The sequence below is a fragment of the Triplophysa rosa genome, linkage group LG4 (assembly GCF_024868665.1).
Source record: "Triplophysa rosa linkage group LG4, Trosa_1v2, whole genome shotgun sequence".
Lineage (NCBI taxonomy): Eukaryota > Metazoa > Chordata > Actinopteri > Cypriniformes > Nemacheilidae > Triplophysa > Triplophysa rosa.
The window spans coordinates 32,824,327-32,843,992 of record NC_079893.1 but is presented as its reverse complement, the minus strand read 5'-3'; the positions used below and the strand labels follow the sequence as shown (position 1 = coordinate 32,843,992).

The window sequence follows — 19,666 nt, the reverse complement described above, 5'->3', positions numbered from 1 at the left end:
TACAGTAGATGCTTTAGATAAAAATAATAAAACCTACTTATGATTGTTTTGGTGCAGATTTTTTCTCTCCAGTGTGAACTCTCTCATGGTTTTTAAGGACATCTCGCCGAGCAAACGTCTTGTCACACTGAGAACATTTAAAAAGTCTTTCACCTGTATGAATTCTCTGGTGTTTTGTTAAAATGTTTTGACGACTAAAACTCTTCCCACAAAGTCTGCACTCATAAGGTTTTTCTCCAGTGTGAATTCTCACATGAACTTTGTAAGAACTATGATCAGAAAAGCTCTTTCCACAGTGAGAGCAGTGATAAGGTTTCACTCCAGTGTGAATTCTCTCATGACATACCTGATAAGATTTTTTAAGGAAGCGTTTATCACAGTGTGAACACTGATAGAGTTTTTCTTGAGAGTGTGATCTTTGGTGTGACTTTAAAGCATCTGAACTCTTAAGGGTTTTTCCACATTCACTGCACTCATACGGTCTCTCATCGGTGTGGACACGCATGTGTTTCTTCAGATGAGGTTTTTGGCTGAATCTCTTGTCACAGTGAGGACACGCGTACGGTTTTTCTCCCGTGTGAATTCTCTGATGAATATCTAGATATCCTGTGGTGCTGAAATATTTGCCACATTGACTGCAGTGGAAAGACTTTTCATCACTGTGTGTCTTCATGTGAGCAGTTTGAGCTGTCAGTCGCTGTTTTGATGTAGAGGCCGTTTCTCCATCACAACATGAATCACCGCTCTCATCTGAAACAAACACAAGAGTAAATATAGCTGCAAGCAGCAATTACGGGGTCAAGCCCAACAAGGGCACAAAGGGAAATACATAGGGACATTTCTGAAGATTAGTTTCTTCACAGCAGACATGTAAAAGCATAAAGAGCACAATATAATAGCTTATAACTTTTGTCACCAAATTTGTGTGAGGTCGTTTCAGTGATGATGCATACCAAGTTCCGTGTCAATACACAAATGTGTCGTGAAGATACAGCCACATGACCCTTTGGTGTGCTCACCATGATTTCGTAAAGGCTCTATTTGAGAACCATTGAATTAATCAAAAAGTTTTTATTAACTTTTATTTAGGGGAAATCAGACAGTTTTTGTAGGAGGCATTCTAAAAAGTATGTTTTTTATAATTCAATATGAAAGACAGGAAGTATGGTAGAATATGACAACTTTGTTATCAATGAACTCAGCTTGAGCCAACAAATAAACTTATGTGAATCGAATAACATTATGTTGATTTTCTCGTATGTTACAAGCAGATTAATACATTTCGTTATATCTCTTGACCACTACGAGCCTATTGCCTATTACTTTACAGGTCCTCTCAGAACATGACCTTGATGAACCAAACCAAGTTTCGTAGTGATCCGCCATTGCGTTTCTAGAATACTGCATTTTACGAATAAATTTCAAATGGGTGACACCCACAATGGCAGACCGAGGAAATATTTTGGACATGTCAGATTATCACATTTTGAAAACCAAGTTTAAAAACACAGGGAAAGGCAGTCAGAACACTAGATAATTGCTTATAACTTTTGGCCATTAGGTGGCGCTGTCACCAAATATCTATGGGGTGAACAAGATGTGCCAATGATGATATGCACAAACTGTGTCAAACACAAAGTTTTGCAGTGTCAATTTTGAAGTCAATCAGAACGTATTTAACGTTGTGTTTAATTAAAAGGCCACTAAGTGGCGCAGCCCCACCACCCTTTTTGTGTGTTCTCAGACCGTGCCCATAAATCAACGTGTAAAATTTGATGAAGATATCTCATTTCGTTTAGAAGTTATAAGCATTCAGAAAAGCAAAAAAAATAACATGAGCCTAACTTTTTTTGCATTTTTTTGCAAATATACAACGTGTGATCACACAAAAAAAATATTAAGCTGCACAAAATTGATGAAATCAGCATCATGTGTCACTAAAGACTGTCATAATGGGTATGGAAAATTCACCTTTGCATCACAGAAATACATTAAATATTAAAACAAAAAACTTATGTTTTACAATATTGCTGTTTTGTTCTGTATTTTTTATCAAATAAAAGCAGGCTTTATGAATAAGAGTCTTCTTTCAAAATCATTTAGAACAGTAATGTGTCCAAACCTCTGACCAGTAGCCTACTGTACTTCTGTATGATGACAGAAAACTGGCTAAAAGAAAGCATCACAGTAAAATCGCCAGTGTTAAAAAATGTCAAATTAACACTCACAGTGTATATATAATCCACACTCTCAAAGTGTGGATAATATATAGACTATGAGAGTTAATTTGACCTTTTATAACACCGGCGATTTTGCTGTGATAGAAGAAAGAGCATCACAGCTTGTGTTAGCTAGCCTCATAAATTGTCAATGAAATAGTGCTAGCTTACATTTAACATATCTGATTTGCTGGCTAGCTACTGAATAAACACATTTTGGTATTTGCTAGTTAAACTTTAAACCCATAGTTAAAAATATTTACCCAAGTAATATCAAAACATATTTGAATGGATGTAATCTTCAAACTCAAATGTAGAACTGTGGTTTCAATATTCCTGTGGTAGTCAGAGTCTGGAAGATGATGATTTCCCACCCAGGTGACTAAAGGATTGTTTGTGGGGATGGTCTTTTTAGACAGTTTTTTATTATCTCACCTAAATCTACTCAGTCAGTGTATTTGTTTTTACAATGGTATAATTTGCACAATAGCTTAAAGCACATGGTTTAAAACATAAATTTGTGTAATATTTGCGGATATTTTTACATTATTTTGTGTACAGGATTCAAGAAATGATCTGTGTTATGTTATGGAAGAATGTACAGTAGGGATGCTCATATTGACCGTTTAACCGTTAACTGATCGTTGAAATTTTGACCGGTTAATACTATCAGTTAAACGATTTAAAAGGTATGTTTATTTTAAGTTTAATAATATTAATAATATAATAATAAAAATAATGTAATAATACGTTTTTAAATGACTATTATAGCGTACATGTTTTTAGTTTTCTGTATGGTGAAAGAAAAACAAGCTAAGCATTAACTCACGGAGCGTGCAGACGCGTGCGACTAGGTGTAAATGCCCTCCGAAACGTTTTCGAGACGATTAAAATCCGATCACGCAAGTCACTTGACAAAAAAGCACACGTGTAATTCATGTGATTGTTGAGGCACATTTGTCAGGGCTTTACTCCTCCAAACGGAGTGCCACTGGCAGCCTTGCTCAAGTTCTTTGTTTTAAATGTAGAATCGCGCTCACAATGCGCTGTGACATTCTCGGTCTTCCCGGCGTGTCTACGGCTCAGCAAAGCTAATAGCGGAGCTACTGCAAGGGAATTTCAGTGCTAGCCATCAATTTAAACTTTACATAAACTTATCTCATGGATGCTTAGCATCGGCTGCCCGTGCGCTTTGGAGAAGAAAACGGCACGACCGGTGGTTTCCCTTCCTTCTTTCAGACGTGACGTAAAAATACGAATGTGAAATATAAATAAGTAAAACATAATGTTTGTATTTTGGGTAGTATAGCAGATCGGATTTATATATGTTTAGATAAGACTGGCTTGTGGAAAGCAAATGTGACGCGCTTCCCGAGGCGTTATCTCTCTACATTCCCGGGACATCCGTGCCATCTGAAAGGTTGTTTTCTGCCGCGGGTCTAATTGTCAACAAACTCCAGACTGTCATCACAGCACGTAAACATGTTACGTTATTAAATAAAAACTCCAAGCTTTAGATTGAGGTAGGCCTGCTATTTTTATTTGATGAAAAAACTTTCTGACGGATATAAACTTTGCCGGTTCTTCTGTGTTTTCGTTTTGTCATATTTTGTTAATTAATTCATTTTTTTTCTTGCCTGTTTATTTTATGCTTTGGATTTATATTATTTTAGTTTTTCTCCATTCTCCAAAACGCCGCAGGTTCGTGAAAATGTGTTATGTGAATGCAGGTGCTGTTGTTGATGTATGTATTCGTTATGCTGCTGTTTGCATGTTAAAATAAATCTGTGAAATTTGTTTTTGTATATTTAACGTGTCACAGACCCTTGTCAACTGTAGCAAAATACATGCTGTGGCTCATTTCGAAGGCTTCGAAATGAGCCACAGCATGTATTTTTTTAAATTCCAGTTTATTATTAGAATCTTATCGGTTAACGGTTAATGTTCGGATAACGAGTGTCGGTTCTCGGTTAGGGAAATTAACCGAAATGAGCATCCCTATTATATTGTCAAAGCCTTAAAACAGACAATTAATCGCCATAATCGCAATTATTTGATAGACAATTAATCGTAAGCCAAATTTCATAACGGGGTCATTATTTTTAAAATGCTTATTATTATTACGAATTATTAAGTCAAAATAAATACTATGACCTATAAAATAACAAAAAAAAATCCCCAACCCTGGCGGAAACGGGCTTCCATACGTAAAAACACATTTCATGAGACTCATATGAAATATTGTAAAAAGACAAGAAAACCATACCTGGAGGAATAAAATCATAATCATTGTAGTCGCCATCATCATCATCATCATCATCATGATTGTCATCTTCGTCAGTGTAAAGTTCCTCTGCTGTGGGTTCTACCATCATGTTCCCGCTGTCTTCATCAGTCTGTTCTTCCTCTGCATTGGGCTCTGTTTTTATCTCCAGCTTCCCGACGTTCTCCAGTTTGATAGAAGGAACAAAACCATCATGATTCTCATCTCCACTAGTGTGTTCTTCCTTTACTGTGGGTTCTGTTTTCATCTCCACCAGTTTAGAACACATGTTGAGTGGTCTGGTGTTCAGGATCTGCTGTTCTCCAGCGTTACAGACAGAATCCAGAGACTCTGTGGAGGTTTGATCAGTAGATTCATCCTGATTCAAGGTGTGATTACTGTCACACACAGTGTCCTGAGCGTCTGTGGGGTTTGTGTCAGTATAACTGAGGCTGAGCTCGGAGTCCTGTGTGTGTCTGGAGCACGTGCCATCCTGTGACGTCATGATCATCAACTAAACACAAAAATACACACAGACTCACTAAAGTTTACATTACTACACTCTAAAGAGAGAAAATCAGAGTGAAGTGAACACGCAGCGCTTGATGTTTGACTTTCTTTCTTTCTTTAGTGGGTTTATCGGCGGACTGAAGAGCTGCAGAGCGACTCCTGCTGGACTGGAGACACAACACGCCAAGTTTACGCAAAAAAGTAAATTCAAGTAATTAGTAAGAGTTTCCTACCACATTAATATAAAAACGTTTCCTCGGGTACTGTTGAAGCAAATCGACCTTCCAACGCAGAAAGAAATCTCAGAAACAAGGGTTCCAGATGCCAAGTCTTCAATCTTTATTTTGTTAGAGCAAGCAAAGTGAGATATTGTTGGACTTAATGGTCAGTCCTGCATGTTCAAAAATTAGCACAGAGACGTTCTCCAAAATTAAACAGAAGTTTTATTATCAGATGTAAAAAGGTAACAAAGCTTTGGGTTGTCAGTCACTCTCCACACTCTCTCAAAAGCCAACAACCTTCAGCACACACTTCAATGGTATTTATAGGTATGTGTCGCCGTTCTGTCTTCTGTTCCTTCTTTGTGTCTCTGGGCAGATTCTTTCCATAGCAACCAATCAGGACATCGGTATTACCGTTGCCTCCCTGTGTGTCACTTTGTCAGCAGTTTTGTTTTTTCCCTCCTAGCAGAACTAAATGTTCTGTCAGTTTAACCCACATCCTGTTTTTATTCATGCAGCTCTTTGTGAGTTCCTCATAGCACAGCAGTATTTTTCATTAGAGCAAACAAGCAAACACAGTTTATAAACCCATAATACTTCTACATCTCGGTTATATGACGTTATCAATAAAACATAAAAAGAAACTTATCAATTGTCACTTTCAATCTATCATAATTAATCAGCAGAATACAGAGTGTTCTCTGTGCGCCCAGTCCGAGCAGATCTTCGGTTCCAATTCTGTTCCAATTCTGTTCCAACGTTCCAATTTGCGCGCGCGGTGATTGGCGCGGCACCTCAGCCGTGATTGGTCGTCTGGATGTTCCAATTTGCGTGCTCAGCCATTGGTCCTGATGCGCAGCTCGCCATTTGTCCATTTTAGTGTTCCAATTTTTGTCCACGGACGGCGCTTTTCGCGATGGGGATGGGAGGATCGTCAGTACTGTACATCGCTTCGTTGTGACAGCATCACCTGTTGGATCATTGCCTTTGCTTTTTACATCGCCTATCTATCTTCGATATTCATCTTCGCCATTTCTACGCATCAGGTAATTACGATCGAATGTTTACTTCTGTGTACTCTGGTAACTGCGTACTGTAAGCGACGCATGTCGTGTAAATCGGCTATGTAAGAGTTTTAAGATGTCAAAAGCTTGCGGATTAAATAAGTAACGTTATGCTGCGAAAGAGGTTTTCCGTGGCGCTGTAAAAGTGTCACTTTTTTTTAGTTCGGGTGCTATAACTTAGTTTTGTGTAAATGCAGTTGTTCGATGCTTGCTTATGGACAAGCAAACGTGGTGTTAACGTTTAGGTGTCGTGCTTTTGACAGATGAGTTGTTGTGATTATAACTGCCATTGTGGTTTTACTTCCCATTTCATGGTTAAAGTACTGTTACTGTATTAAAACAATGGCAAGTGACTGTGGTTTTACCACAAGTACCTCAGCTGACCTTAAACCACTTACAGTAAGTTTTTCTTTTTGTGCCAAGTTCTTTCTCTTTGTGACAAGTACTGCCATTGTCAAGTGTACTGTAAGTGTACAGTACTGAAATTCACGATGAAGTGTACTTTATGACGAAGTTCAAGGTGCAGGTAACAGCAGGGGGTTAAAGTGACCCCCTGCAGTGCCCTGTGGGGTGTGGGGGAGAGACACGAAAGGTCATGTGGGGGACAGACATGAAAGGTCATGTTCACACCCGCTCAGGTGCCTCTCTGACCTTTTTGACCCTTTGATCACACACATTTCTTCCTCTTATCAGTGCAGTGCTCGATGTATTGATGTATAGCTAGATCAGACTGGTGTTTTTTATGTGTTTTTTAACGGTGCTGTGTCTTGTGTTTTTCTCTGTGCCTTACAGAACATGGATTTCAATGCCACGTTACATAGAGAGGCCACTGGTGAGCTTACTCTCAAGCCGTCCCCAGTACCGGGGGAAAACCTTCAAATGGTTGCTATCCAATGACGCTGGATATGCAGCCATGGTGCTGGCCTCTCATCGGCAGGAGCGAGAGCGTGGAGACACGTCCGTGACTGCAGTGATGGGCAACAAAGAAGCCTTGCTGCAGTATGCGGGCCTGTTTCCGGACGTCAGGGCAGCCATCCAAGAGCGGCATGTTCGAGAGGGGTCTGGGACACCGGCGCAGGAAGACACGCTCCTCGTCGGGTTTGGAAATTTCGCCACCCTCACGTTTAAAGATCTCTATAATGCCGTGGATAAGGAGAGAAAGGGGTAAGATGTTAATCTAACAGAAGCTGCTGGCTGGCTGTAGGAATGTGTAGCGTATGGGCATGTGTTAGTAATTTTTTGTTCTCGCTTCAGCTTCATCAGGTGGGTGAGGCAGAAGAAGGACATCCGTCAAGGCACAAAGATGGACGCTCTGCAGAAATACACTTGTGTAATAATTTCCTTTAATGTACAGATGGAGAGCCTGGGACCAGATGGCAAACCTGGTTATGACCACGTCGTCAGGTTAGCCAACAGTCTGGTGGATCTCAGAAGTAAGGGGTTCATCACACAGCAGAAGGTGGATGAGATTGTTACTCTCTGGGATAAACTGTCAGAGGATGACAAGGGAGCTCTCATCTACCCAGCTCGCCACCGTGAGAGGCTGGTGAAGGGGCGCTTCAAAGTCAGTCACTCAAAGACAAATGTGACCCCCGGAGCTGACAGTTTGAAGCGGTGTGTGTCAACGTTTGCCAGTCAGCTTGTAGAATTTGTATTTACTTCACTTGTTTTTCATGTATACATCACATAATCTACTTTTACATTACACGTCTTTTTTTATTTCACAGCTGCTTCCTTGGTGAAGGCAGTGGACCTGCTCAGTGGCCCAATGCCAGCCGTCTTGTGGAGGCTGTCTGTCTGGCTCTATGCCGAATTTACCCTGCTAGTCAGACAGTGGCCGGTGTCAGGGTGAACAGGTGGGCTGCCATCCTGCGTGACTACAGAATTATAAGGGATGTAGTCCTGGACAGCCCCAGACTCATGGCTGAAACAAAGTTGCAGCTGTTTGAGTTAAATCAGCAGACTCTTTCACAATGGTAGGTTCAGTAATCAATTGTTCGCATGCAGTTGTTGTCATATACCACCCTTCTCTGCACTAATACCAATGTACTAATAAAACATTTTCTGTACGTAGGCACAATGCACGGATAAAAAAGCAGGAGAGCGAGGTCTTGCAGCAGGGCATTCGGACCTTTGCCAGTCCCTTGGTGGCCTCTGAACCTCTCCCACCTGTGCTGTTTAAGCACGTTGAACCGGTCCGGCATGGGCACCCAGCCTACGAGTTCGACATTCCTGCAGATGCATCGGGACAGGCAGCGCAGCGTGTTCGAGGCCAACCCTCTTCAGTGGGCGCAGCGGCTGATGCCATGCCTGCTGCAGCACAGGTCCGAGGCCAGCCTCATCCAGTCCAGGTGGGCTTTGCGGTACCTGACACAGCCCACTTGCGTCAAGCTACAGACACTGCAGCTATTGCTGTACCTGCTGCTACACCCCCTGGTCCAAAGGTGCCGAGAACCACAGCTTGGCGGCGGAGGAAGGCGGCAGAGGCAGCTGCAGCACAAGGTGCGACAAAGAAAAAGAGGCAACAGACAGAACAATACGTTTGTCAAAAGTGTGGCCAACCAAAGACTAAAGAGTTTGGCCACAGTCAGTTTCGAGGGGTTCATTTTTGTGCAAAAACCTCAGGAAAAACTGTTGAGCAGTGGACTGAGGAGATGAGAAGGGGACAACGCTGAATTATATATTTTATATATATATATATATATATACAGACATGTACATATTGTTTTATAGTTTGTTTATTTATGGTTGTTTCTGTATATATTTAATATTAATAAAAGCTTGCCCGTTTCTCATTAATGCGGACGTCTCTGCTTTATTAAATATTTATATATTTAATGTGCATTGTGCAATCCCCCAAGGCTTAAAGAACATAAGTGTATTAAGAAAGCACTTTAAAAAAACTTTAAAAATTAATAAATGGTTGTTTTTATACATTAAACAACTACGTTAATGATTTTACATGTATTGTTACAAAATTAATTAAAAACATTTTTAAAAAATCATAAATGGTTAATGATTTTACATAGAAGAATGATATAAAACCATTTAAACTGCTATATAAATTTACTTAACAGTTATGAAGGCAAGAAAGCATTTTGGCAAAATTAATTAATAAAGTGCCTCTCAAGTTTTTCATTTTTATAACACTACATTGATGATTTCAAGATGATTTCTTACAATTATGCCCGTTTGACCTTCTATGAATCAAGTTAAGGCAAGATCTGTGTAAATATTTTCAAAATGTGTGCAAATACACAAAAACCACTGAAATATTGAGTAGAAAATGAATTTTATTAAAACATTTAACTGATTTGACAAAAGAAAACATGCAGACAAGCACATGGCTACTTAATATGCATGGTCATGCCTCAGGTGACGCCAGGGCTGGATCCACATGGCTACTTAACATGCACGGCTCAAGGGCCTTGCTGTCCCGCCCCTCGATGTGTTCCATATTTTGGGATTTTTTGAATCCCAGGAATTACGAGCCCCCACAACCCCACGGAGGGCCCCGCTGGGATCAGTGGCCCACTCCATTGGGGCACAGGGCCACAGGGGCCCGCCAGGGGCACCAGGGGGCACAGGGGGGCCGAGGAGAAGATCCATGACCTTCCTGTCTGCAGGCACACACAGGATGTTCTCTGTGGTTTCAACCCCCACCTTCTCTCTTTCTCTTACACCAGTGTTTTTCCACTCCATGCTCTAACATTATTTCTATAAGCATTCCTGTAACCTTTAATAAGTAAAAATTAAACATAATCATTAATAGAGTAAAAGTAATAAAAGTAACAGAAAACAATCAGTATATTTTCCACAATATTCAGAGTTCATCTGAAGTGATCTCCCAACTGTACTGACTCCCAACTTTATACAGAAATCTCAAGTTGTTTTTCACACTGTTCACCAATCAGGTTTCATATGATATCATCCATCTTTGTTAGCCCGTCCCCTTTCTCATTTGCTACCATTATATTCCAATCAGAGTTCCTGTACCGCCCCTCGGCCCACTCTTCTTGCCTTTTGCCACAGTTATGTTTCAACCTTCCTTATTTGGAATTTAATCAAGTTGGCAAGTTTTCTCAAATTTCTAAAAAGAAAAACATACTCATGCATCTCACGCGCTAAGAAAAACATATACGCCATTATGTAAGAAAAACACACCTGCCATTGTGTTTCCCCACCATATGCACCTCACGCGCCATCATGCCTGCCCTGACTCCAAATTTGCTCTACCCTTTCATGTGCTTTTGTGTAATAAAAACATGCTCATAGTATGTGCACCTCCTGTGTTCAGTGCTCAACCTCATACATATATTGTGTCATCCTATTACATTAGAGATTCCACCACATCTACAAAAACATTTTTTTTGCGTACATTTCAATTCAAAGAAACCATCAGTTCTGTTAGAAATGAAGGCGCATGTTTTTTCTGTACTTCCTAATGAGTGCGCATGTTAAATTTATGTGGACATAAGAGACAGACACATGTAAATACCAAATGGGTAATAATGACCAATTTATAGTGGTAGTAAAAGGGGTATAAGACGTTGCAAGTCACTTCTTATTAAGAATTTATCACGTAAGAATTTCTGAGCGTCTTAGAAAAGGTAGTTTTACATCCTTTCTAAATCATAAACATCTTACAGACGTCTTCTGTTTATATGACATCTGACAGCAGACGTCTCAGAGACGTATTGCAGACGAGCAAACAATCAGCAAAAACATCTTGCAGATGTAAATGCAGACATTCTATTCAATTAATTCCTATATAGCGCTTTTTTACAATGTGTATTGTTTCAAAGCAGCTTTACAGGAAAAAAACAGAAACAAATCAGAAAGAGGCAGAATACATAATTAAAGCAATGTTCTAATAAAGCAATGTTAATGAAAATGTTCGCACGTTATGATAGGCTATTAGTTTAAATATTTCAATACACATGGGGAATGGGGACATCAGATGATGGTTTAAGCTTCATGGATGAAAAATGAGTTTTATGTAACATTGCTAACATTGTTCTATATTACAGAGATATACAAAACTTTAAAATATAAATCAAGTTCATGTGAACGCATAATGCAATCCCCTGTGACCCTTTCACCACAAGTTATGATTATATGTCTCAATATAATATTTCACTAGTGAACAAGTGAAACGAACCAAAAAAGCAAAAAAAAAAGGCATTCGGACACCTAACGAAAACGAAACTAGCCATATTTTAAAAGTAGAATATAAAATAAATAGTAAATAAACGAATAAATAAAAATACAGCAAACTGAACCACTTAAAAGAAATCATACCAGTGAAAACAATCAAGCCTTAAAACGAAAGAAAACTCCCGATGTTAAACGCAAAAAAACTAGGAAAAAATAAATATATTCAATACATTCTATGAACGAATAAATAAAATATAAAGCAGTAACTATACACAATAACAATATACAGTATACCATTATCTTAACTCGCCTCACTTTTCCTTCGATTTTCGCGTCTCCTCCATCAGTGTGCTTCTTCATAAAGATGGGCTCACCGGCTTCACGGAACTCAGCCTTCCCCACAATGCGGCCAAACCCATGTTCCTGCGACATTCCAAAACAATAAATGTTCGGTATACACCATAATAAAGTATATTATGCAAAGAAAATTAGAAGCCCACAAGATGAATGCAAAGCGCGGACACATTCATGTGTTTTATTGATGCGCTTTCCGTTCACGTACACTGAAAAAAAATGATTCTTGGTAAATACTACCCGGGCAAATCAGTTAAATTTTACTTAAGTAAACTATGTGCAAACTTATTAAATCTACTCAATAAAATTGAGGTAACAATTTACACTAAATTAGATTAAGTAGATTTTATTCCATATTATTAAGTAAAGAGTACCTATTAACAGCTATGAGTCATGACACACTAAAATAAGTTATAAAGTCTACCTAATATTTCTCAATATTAATTACTTTGAGTAATATTAGTTTATATAACGGAAAACAGTTAATCTACTTATGAATAATAAATATTGTATAATTAAACAATAAATTGGAATTATTCAGAGAAGCTTGAATTTACCTAAAAATGGTCATAAACAGTAGATCGCATTAATTGCTTTAATTGACCAAATAACAAACGTCTACAAAATCCCGTTTTAACCCCATTAAATTAAATTAAATGTTACCATTATTGTGATCAGTGTTCACTTTAGTTGAGGTCTTGACTTTTGAGCTTCACCAAATTACTTTTCTTTTATCAATCACAGTTGTGTTTCACGCGCCACACCATGTGAATAAACTTAAATAAGTTAAGAATCCTTTTTTCAGTGAAGGGATGCAGCGCATGTGCTTAGCAGATCTGGCAAACTATTGCATTCCTTATTTTTTAACTACCATGTTACTCTTACACCCTTGCACAAATAAACATTTAAACACGCTTGTAATATCATGCATTTATGCAAGTTAACGGTAGTGTTAGAGCAAACGGCTATGTAAAGAGACTAACTGGTGCATATACACTTTTGAAATGATAAGCAGACAATCGACTAATTACAATTTGTTAGAACAAGTGTCTTCTAGTCGAATAACGAATAGTCGACGACTGTAAGAGGGCAGCCCTATGAGGAACCATAACTCCAACGATGAATAAATGGAGAAAAAAAACCAGTCTCAGCCGGGAGAGCCAGATCTCCTCTGACACATTAAAGCTGCAGTCAGTGACTTTGATTAAAAGTTACCGAGTAAATGTTTATGTTTAACAAGGCAAGCTTTTTAGTAGTGATTTGGTAAACGTACATTAGTTTGGAGCTGTTTAGGTCCGATCAGTTTATGGACACCTCCCAAATCAAACACAATAACACATCATGACTCAAGCAAATGACAACAGATGACATGCCAAACCACAGATAATACACATTTTAATAAAGACTGTGACTTATGTCACTGATAGAATCAGAAATATGTACAACAGAGTGATTATTAAACTGTACTGAATGATCCTGGAGTCGATCAGAACCTAAAAGCACATCAACTGTTCTGATATATAAATCTGAATTGGTTTTAGATCTAATCTAGCTACTGTAACTAACAAAAAAAAAGATATCATAAACTGTGAATTATGTGTTTGTGTAAATCTTTTAAGGGTTTTTCTGCTTTTCTGACAGATTGTTTAGCATGTTTCTTCTGTTGAGTCTGAAAACCTCCTAAATAATAAATGTGCCTCCACAGATTATCTGGTGGATTTCTCTCCAGTGTGAACTTTCTGATGGAGTTTCAGAAGAACGCGTTGAGTAAACGCCTTGTCACACTGACAGCATTTGTAAGGTTTTTCTCCAGTGTGAAGTCTCTTGTGTGTCCTTAAATTGTCACGTCGGCTGAAGCTCTTCCCACAAAAACTGCAGTGATAAGGCTTTTCTCCAGTGTGAACTCTCTGATGATCTTTGAAAGCATCTGACCGAGTGAAGCTCTTCCCACAAACATTGCAGAGATAAGGTTTTTCTCCAGTGTGAACTCTCTGATGATCTCTGAGTTTATCCTTTCGAATAAAGCTCTTTCCACACTCAGAGCAGAGGAAAGGTTTCTCTCCAGTATGAATTCTCTCATGAACCATCAAATATGACTTCTGATGGAAACGTTTGTCACAGTGTGAACACTGATGGAGTTTCTCAGAGTGTATTTTTTGGTGTGATTTTAAATAACCTGAATTTTTAAATGTTTTTCCACATTCGCTGCACAGAAACCATTTCTCAACAGTGTGTACACGCACGTGTCTTTCAAAACAAGAAACAATGTAAAATCTCTTCTCACAGTGAGGACACTCGTGCTTTTTCTCCTTCCTCTGAATCTCTTCCGTTTCACTGCTCTCATCTGAAAGAAACAAGACAGGTCAAGCTTAAGCAATTAAACAGGATCATTTATAGAAACATTTTAAACAGATAAATGACATTAATGTCCACCCTGTTATGGACAAACAATTAATAGTCTAATATACTAATAATATGTTTGTGTATTACTCTTGCTTTAATCAGCAGACAATGCGTCACTTAATCTTCTTTAAGTTAAGTTCTTTAAGTTACTAAAGGGATAGTTCACCCAAAAATGAAAATTCTGTCATCATTTACTACTTGTTTCAAACCTGCATACATTTCTTTGTTCTGTTAAACACAAAGAAAGATATTTGGAAGAATATTATTTTTAGTTCTGGGACATCATCCACTACCATAGTAGAAAAGAAATTGGATATTTTGAAGAATTTAGGAAAACAAACAGTTGTGGGACACCTATGACTACCATTTAACTTTTCCTACTATGGTTGTCAATGATGTCCCAGAAGTGAAAACTGCTAACATTCTCCCAAATAACTTTCTCTGTGTTCATCAGAACAAAGCAATTTATATAGGTATGAGGGTGAGCAAATGATGACAGAATTTTCTTTTTTGGGTGAACTATCCCTTCAAAATAGAAGGCATCTTATATAATGTGTCTATTTCTTAAAAACTGTTTGCTTTAAACATAGTACTGCCTGAGTAACTTGACCTTCCATTGTTAATCAATTTACACCAAAATTGCAAAAAAAAGTATGAAATATAAGACGGCTAGTTAAAAAACCTGAAATAACAGGGTGGACACAAAAACCACAAGGTGGACACAACACCAAAAGAGCAACAATTGTACATTTTGGCTCCTCATTTTGAACACATTTTTACTCCTTACATATTTTAGGATCTGAGTTTTCTCCTGAATAGCCTATAATTAAACCTGCAAAATCTGCACCTTAAACATGCAGTTCATGCTCGAAGTCACAGTACAAACATGACTGATGTTAAACCGTTCTCCCCAGCATATACTGCACCATTAACTACAAGAAACGTTTGGTTGCAGTTTTTGTAGAGATTTTGGCCCGTTTTGTGCGTTCATGTGTAGGGGTAGCGGTGTCTCAATTCTCTTTTGGTTGGAGGGGTAAGGGCCAGATAGCCCTTCAAACGAAGATTTTTCAGGACCTCGCTTCAAAGAAGGACTAAGAGAAATTTCCAACATGGCTGCTCACTTGAGCAAGCAGACCCAAATGTAAGTAATTATTGCCATTAATAAGGATTTTTATGACAATTTTTCATTATGTATGTTACATTCAATCTTGTGTTTGTATTTACGGTGATGTTCTTTTAACATTTGCAAACAGCACTGATTGCACGATATTAGAAAATATACTTTTATGTCATATATCCGGTGCATCGGCACATGTCCTCTGACGTATACCAGTGTAGTAGTGCTGTCCCATTTCTTAGCGGAAAATTTGTAACCCTAAAAATTTGCCACTTTGTTGCAAGGGGCAAGGGGAAGGTGCGAGGGGTAGGCGAAGGGGTAGAAAATAGAATTGGGATTGGGCCTTTGTATCCCTTCTTACCAAAATCCATTTTTTAGTCATAGCAACACCACAGTCCTATTTACTTAAATCAGATATCTTGAAAATGATCAACAGTACTTAAGCTTAAATAGCTTTTCAAGATTTTGTCTTATTTAACTTGCGATCCTCTTTATCGAAACATCAGAAATTCACACCACAGTCAAATGTCATGAAAAAAACGAAACAACATTAAAGTAAGAAACATACTTGAGGAAATTAAATTGTCGTCGTCTTCATCATCGTCATGATTCTCATCTTCATCAGTGTGATATTCTTCCTTCACTGTGGTTTGTGTTCCCATCTCCATCAGTTTCCCGCAGTCCATCAGTGTGACAGAACACATGTTGAGTGGTCTGGTGTTCAGGATCTGCTGTTCTCCAGCGTTACAGACAGAATCCAGAGACTCTGTGGAGGTTTGATCAGTAGATTCATCCTGATTCAAGGTGTGATTACTGTCACACACAGTGTCCTGAGCGTCTGTGGGGTTTGTGTCAGTATAACAGAGTAAAGTGAGGCTGAGCTCCGAGTCCTGTGTGTGTCTGGAGCACATCCCATCCACCTGTGACGTCATCATCAACACCGAAACAAAAATACACACAGATAACACTGTTTAAAACACTAAAGAGAGAAAATCAAAAAATGTGTCCGAAATAGCTCCCTATACCCTAATAAAGTGCACTATTTGAGGGGACATCCATTTTTAGTGGTGTCCGAACTCATAGTTGAGTGCCCTCATTCAATCCCATGATGCCTCATAATAACGAGTGTACAACTGATGTATCATCTATCGTGAGGCTCGCGCTGAATTCATTCCCGCGTCTCGGCATCAGATGGCGCCCGCAGCGCTTCCAGTGTCCGAATTTACTCACTCATTTTCACCCGCTCCTTAAAGTGGATATATTAGTGACCAGCAGTTTTGGGAGTAACGCATTACAAAAGTAACGATATAACGCAGTAATATAACGCATTACTAATACAATTTGGGTGATATTACACCTGTTACAATCTCAGTAACGCACGTTACAACAACATATATTTTACAACAACAATGCTTGACAACGCATTAATAAAGCATTGATAAAGGAATGTATCAAAGAATTAGAATTTTCACTTAGAATTTCTGTGAGGTTTTTTTTCAGCAGGGAAGTCATACTTTTGTGGTAATTTTGATAAAAGTAACTCAAAAGTAACCCAAAAGTAGTGTAACATTACAATTCAAAGACAGTAATATTGTAATATAACTAATTACTTTTAAATGACAGTAACTAGTAATAGATAATCTATTTAATTTTGGAGGTAACTTGCCCAACACTGGTGACCAGTGGTGTAGTCCTAACAAAACAAGTGGTGTACTATACTATACAACCATAACCCCGACCTCAAATGGCCAAAAGACAGGGGTCAGTGTGTTTGTTTGTTTTTCCTAGTAACATATGACAATTGTTTCAGTTAAATATTTATGCATAGTTCTTCATTTATGCTTCGAATATGAAGTTACTGAATTGGAAAAAAATAAGTTGGTGGAAAAAGGTTAGGAAAAACAGGTCTATGCCAGTGCTGTTGACCACGATACAATATTTTTTACAAAGCATCACATCTTTTTAACACATATACAAGATTACGTAAAAACATATGCAAGATTTTACAGAATACAGATGTACTTTGTCATCACTGCCATGCCATCTCTGTGTCAATACTTATTAATAATTTAAGGAGAATATAATAATGTAGTAAGCGTTGTGGTAAAAACAGACTACGTTATTTTAAATGTAGAATTAACGTAACGAGGAGGTTTAAAACGACTGTAAAGGGAATGAGGATACAGAGAAAATGTAAGGATTCTGACTTGTGCGATTTTAAACAGGAGGGCTATGGAAGTGCTTTGTTTCATTTAGTCGCGTGTCACTCAAAGAAAGCTAGTATTAAAAATTGTGACAGATATCAAAGTTTCGCGATGCACAGCAATATCATAAAGAGATAAAGCAGCGCAAGAGAACCCGTGAATTCGTGCCGGAGGCCCGGAACAGATGAGAAGAGCCACTGCCGGTGAGCGCCCTTTAAAACACCTTTGACTAAAAGTGAGCAGTTTTGTCAATATTACCTGACGGCTTCACTTCAGCTGGACTCTTTCAGGACGAACTCCTCGCTGGCGCGTTGCTAAAACTGAAGATGATGCGCTTGGCGTGGATGTCTGAGGTTGGGCCGCAAGAAATATGTAAACACGCAGCGCTTGATGTTTGACTTTCTTTCTTTCTTTAGTGGGTTTATCGGCGGACTGAAGAGCTGCAGAGCGACTCCTGCTGGACTGGAGACACAACACACTCAACACTAGATTCATGAATCATGATTTCACACAGATTGCTTGAGAGACCCGTTACAGGGTGATAGTGCGGTGAAGACGTGCACTAAAGTAATAGAACACACAGATTTATGTGTTGTATTTTTATACTTAACCCTATATTCATTTTTCAGCTATGAAAAGTCAGATTCATTACATTCATCTTGGCAACACATTTTGATTCTAACCTTTTTCATTTAACAAAAATGTAAATAATAATTTCTGTTGGATATCTGTGGAATGTATTAATAACGTCATTTAAGGACGTGACCACAAAATTAGCCAAAGACTCTAAAACACTTTACGAAACCGTCACGTCAAGTAACGTCAATTGACCAGATAAGTGATACTGTATATTGCTGGGTACAGTTATAAAATAATTCATCACGATGAAATTATCCATCACAGGCTACAGAGTGAGTGAGCACGTTTGTATGTGAATGGATCGAATGTTGATTCCACAAACTTTTTAATAGTATTTTTTATGTGTATTGTATACATAGGCGTAATTTGCGGGTGGATGGGTGGGTCATGTCCCCACCACTTTTTGCCAAAGTCAATTTTGTCCCCACCACTTATTGCAAGAAATAAAAAATACGGAGCGTCTATTTACCGTGCAAGTTGTAAGCAGAGGCTATTTATAGTAACTCCGCCCATCAGTTTCAGATTGGAATAGACAAAATGTAAGAAAGGCACACGTAGATTAGCTGCTCACATGGCGTAGAGCGTAAAACTAGCGTTATCTCCTTCATGTCGTCGTGGGTTCGCGACTGCTGTTTGCTGTACTTTTTCCCTATCACATATCAGATTGTAAAGGTATTTATTTTTAATAAAATGATGAAAATATTTGAAAATGGCTGTTCAAGTCATACATGTACCAAACATTTTGCGCTTAATTGCACTTTGGTGCGTCCTTATTGTTCTCGACATGCGGTTGCTATCTTCTATTGCAAAATTAATTACATTTTGATACTTGATAGAAAACTCCAATAAATGGAAAAAGTCACAACTTTGTAGTTTCATGAGTTCAAAACAAAATTTAGAAAGTTTGTTGTATATTTGTAGCCTATCAGGCAATGCCCGTAGTAATTAGTGAAAATAAGATTTTTTAAAGATATTATTTTCCATCTGTTTCCCCTGTATACTTGAATGTTTGTCCTTATTAGCAGGGGGTTGTCAAACACCAAATTTTTAACATGGGGAAAACACACATTCGTTTCAGTAGTTTTTGTTTCATCACGAATTAATACGTTTAATTACGTACGGCAACAGCCATCCTTACATATAATAAAGCACAACATGCTTTAAATTATATAAACATGATATAGTGAAGCAGAATCTGATATGTGAACATTTAGATAGCGGTTCGAACCTGCTTCCGGCAGCATGCGTCTTTCTCACTAACGTTACACCACTGAAGCCGTCGATAAAGCGGCGCAGTTTTTATACTGTTTTCTAGAGGAGTCACCTACTGTTTCGCGCTTGTGATGTTCATGAATATTCCGAGTTCTTACAGAAACAATTTATTAAAGTATTGTTTGTGTCGTCTTTGTCCCCACCACTTTTCAAAACAAAGTTACGACTGATTGTATATGTGTAATTACTGTTACATCATGTAATGCTCTTTGAGTACCGTTTAGGAAACGCAATGTGTTGTGT

The 19,666-nt window shown here is 38.3% G+C and overlaps 2 protein-coding genes across 2 annotated transcripts in view; one reads left to right on the top strand and one right to left on the bottom strand.

Moving 5' to 3' along the window:
* LOC130553097 (zinc finger protein 850-like) overlaps positions 1-19,666 on the bottom strand; it is a 29,758-nt gene that overhangs the window by 3,876 nt on the left and 6,216 nt on the right. The window contains exons 5-13 of the mRNA XM_057331843.1: positions 15,877-16,228; positions 13,498-14,132; positions 11,750-11,857; positions 9,941-10,013; positions 9,766-9,897; positions 8,696-8,767; positions 7,176-7,411; positions 4,486-4,996; positions 38-750 (exon numbers count right to left, since the gene is read on the bottom strand). Coding sequence (XP_057187826.1) covers positions 38-750; positions 4,486-4,996; positions 7,176-7,411; positions 8,696-8,767; positions 9,766-9,897; positions 9,941-10,013; positions 11,750-11,857; positions 13,498-14,132; positions 15,877-16,228 — 2,832 coding nt within the window. The remainder of the gene's footprint in view (positions 1-37; positions 751-4,485; positions 4,997-7,175; positions 7,412-8,695; positions 8,768-9,765; positions 9,898-9,940; positions 10,014-11,749; positions 11,858-13,497; positions 14,133-15,876; positions 16,229-19,666) is intronic.
* On the top strand, positions 5,994-9,000 carry LOC130552902 (uncharacterized). Its single transcript, XM_057331582.1, has 5 exons — positions 5,994-6,259; positions 7,070-7,441; positions 7,532-7,891; positions 8,005-8,253; positions 8,352-9,000. Exons 2-5 carry the CDS (start codon positions 7,083-7,085, stop codon positions 8,950-8,952), a joined length of 1,569 nt encoding a protein of 522 aa, XP_057187565.1. The 5' UTR covers positions 5,994-6,259; positions 7,070-7,082; the 3' UTR covers positions 8,953-9,000.

Excerpts from the sequence above, each read along its gene's own strand:
- LOC130552902 (XM_057331582.1), top strand. The coding sequence starts at position 7,083 with ATGCCACGTTACATAGAGAGGCCACTGGTGAGCTTACTCTCAAGCCGT. Across the intron at positions 7,892-8,004 it reads GGAGCTGACAGTTTGAAGCG|CTGCTTCCTTGGTGAAGGCA; the intron begins GTGTGTGTCAAC and ends TTTATTTCACAG. Across the intron at positions 8,254-8,351 it reads CAGCAGACTCTTTCACAATG|GCACAATGCACGGATAAAAA; the intron begins GTAGGTTCAGTA and ends TTCTGTACGTAG.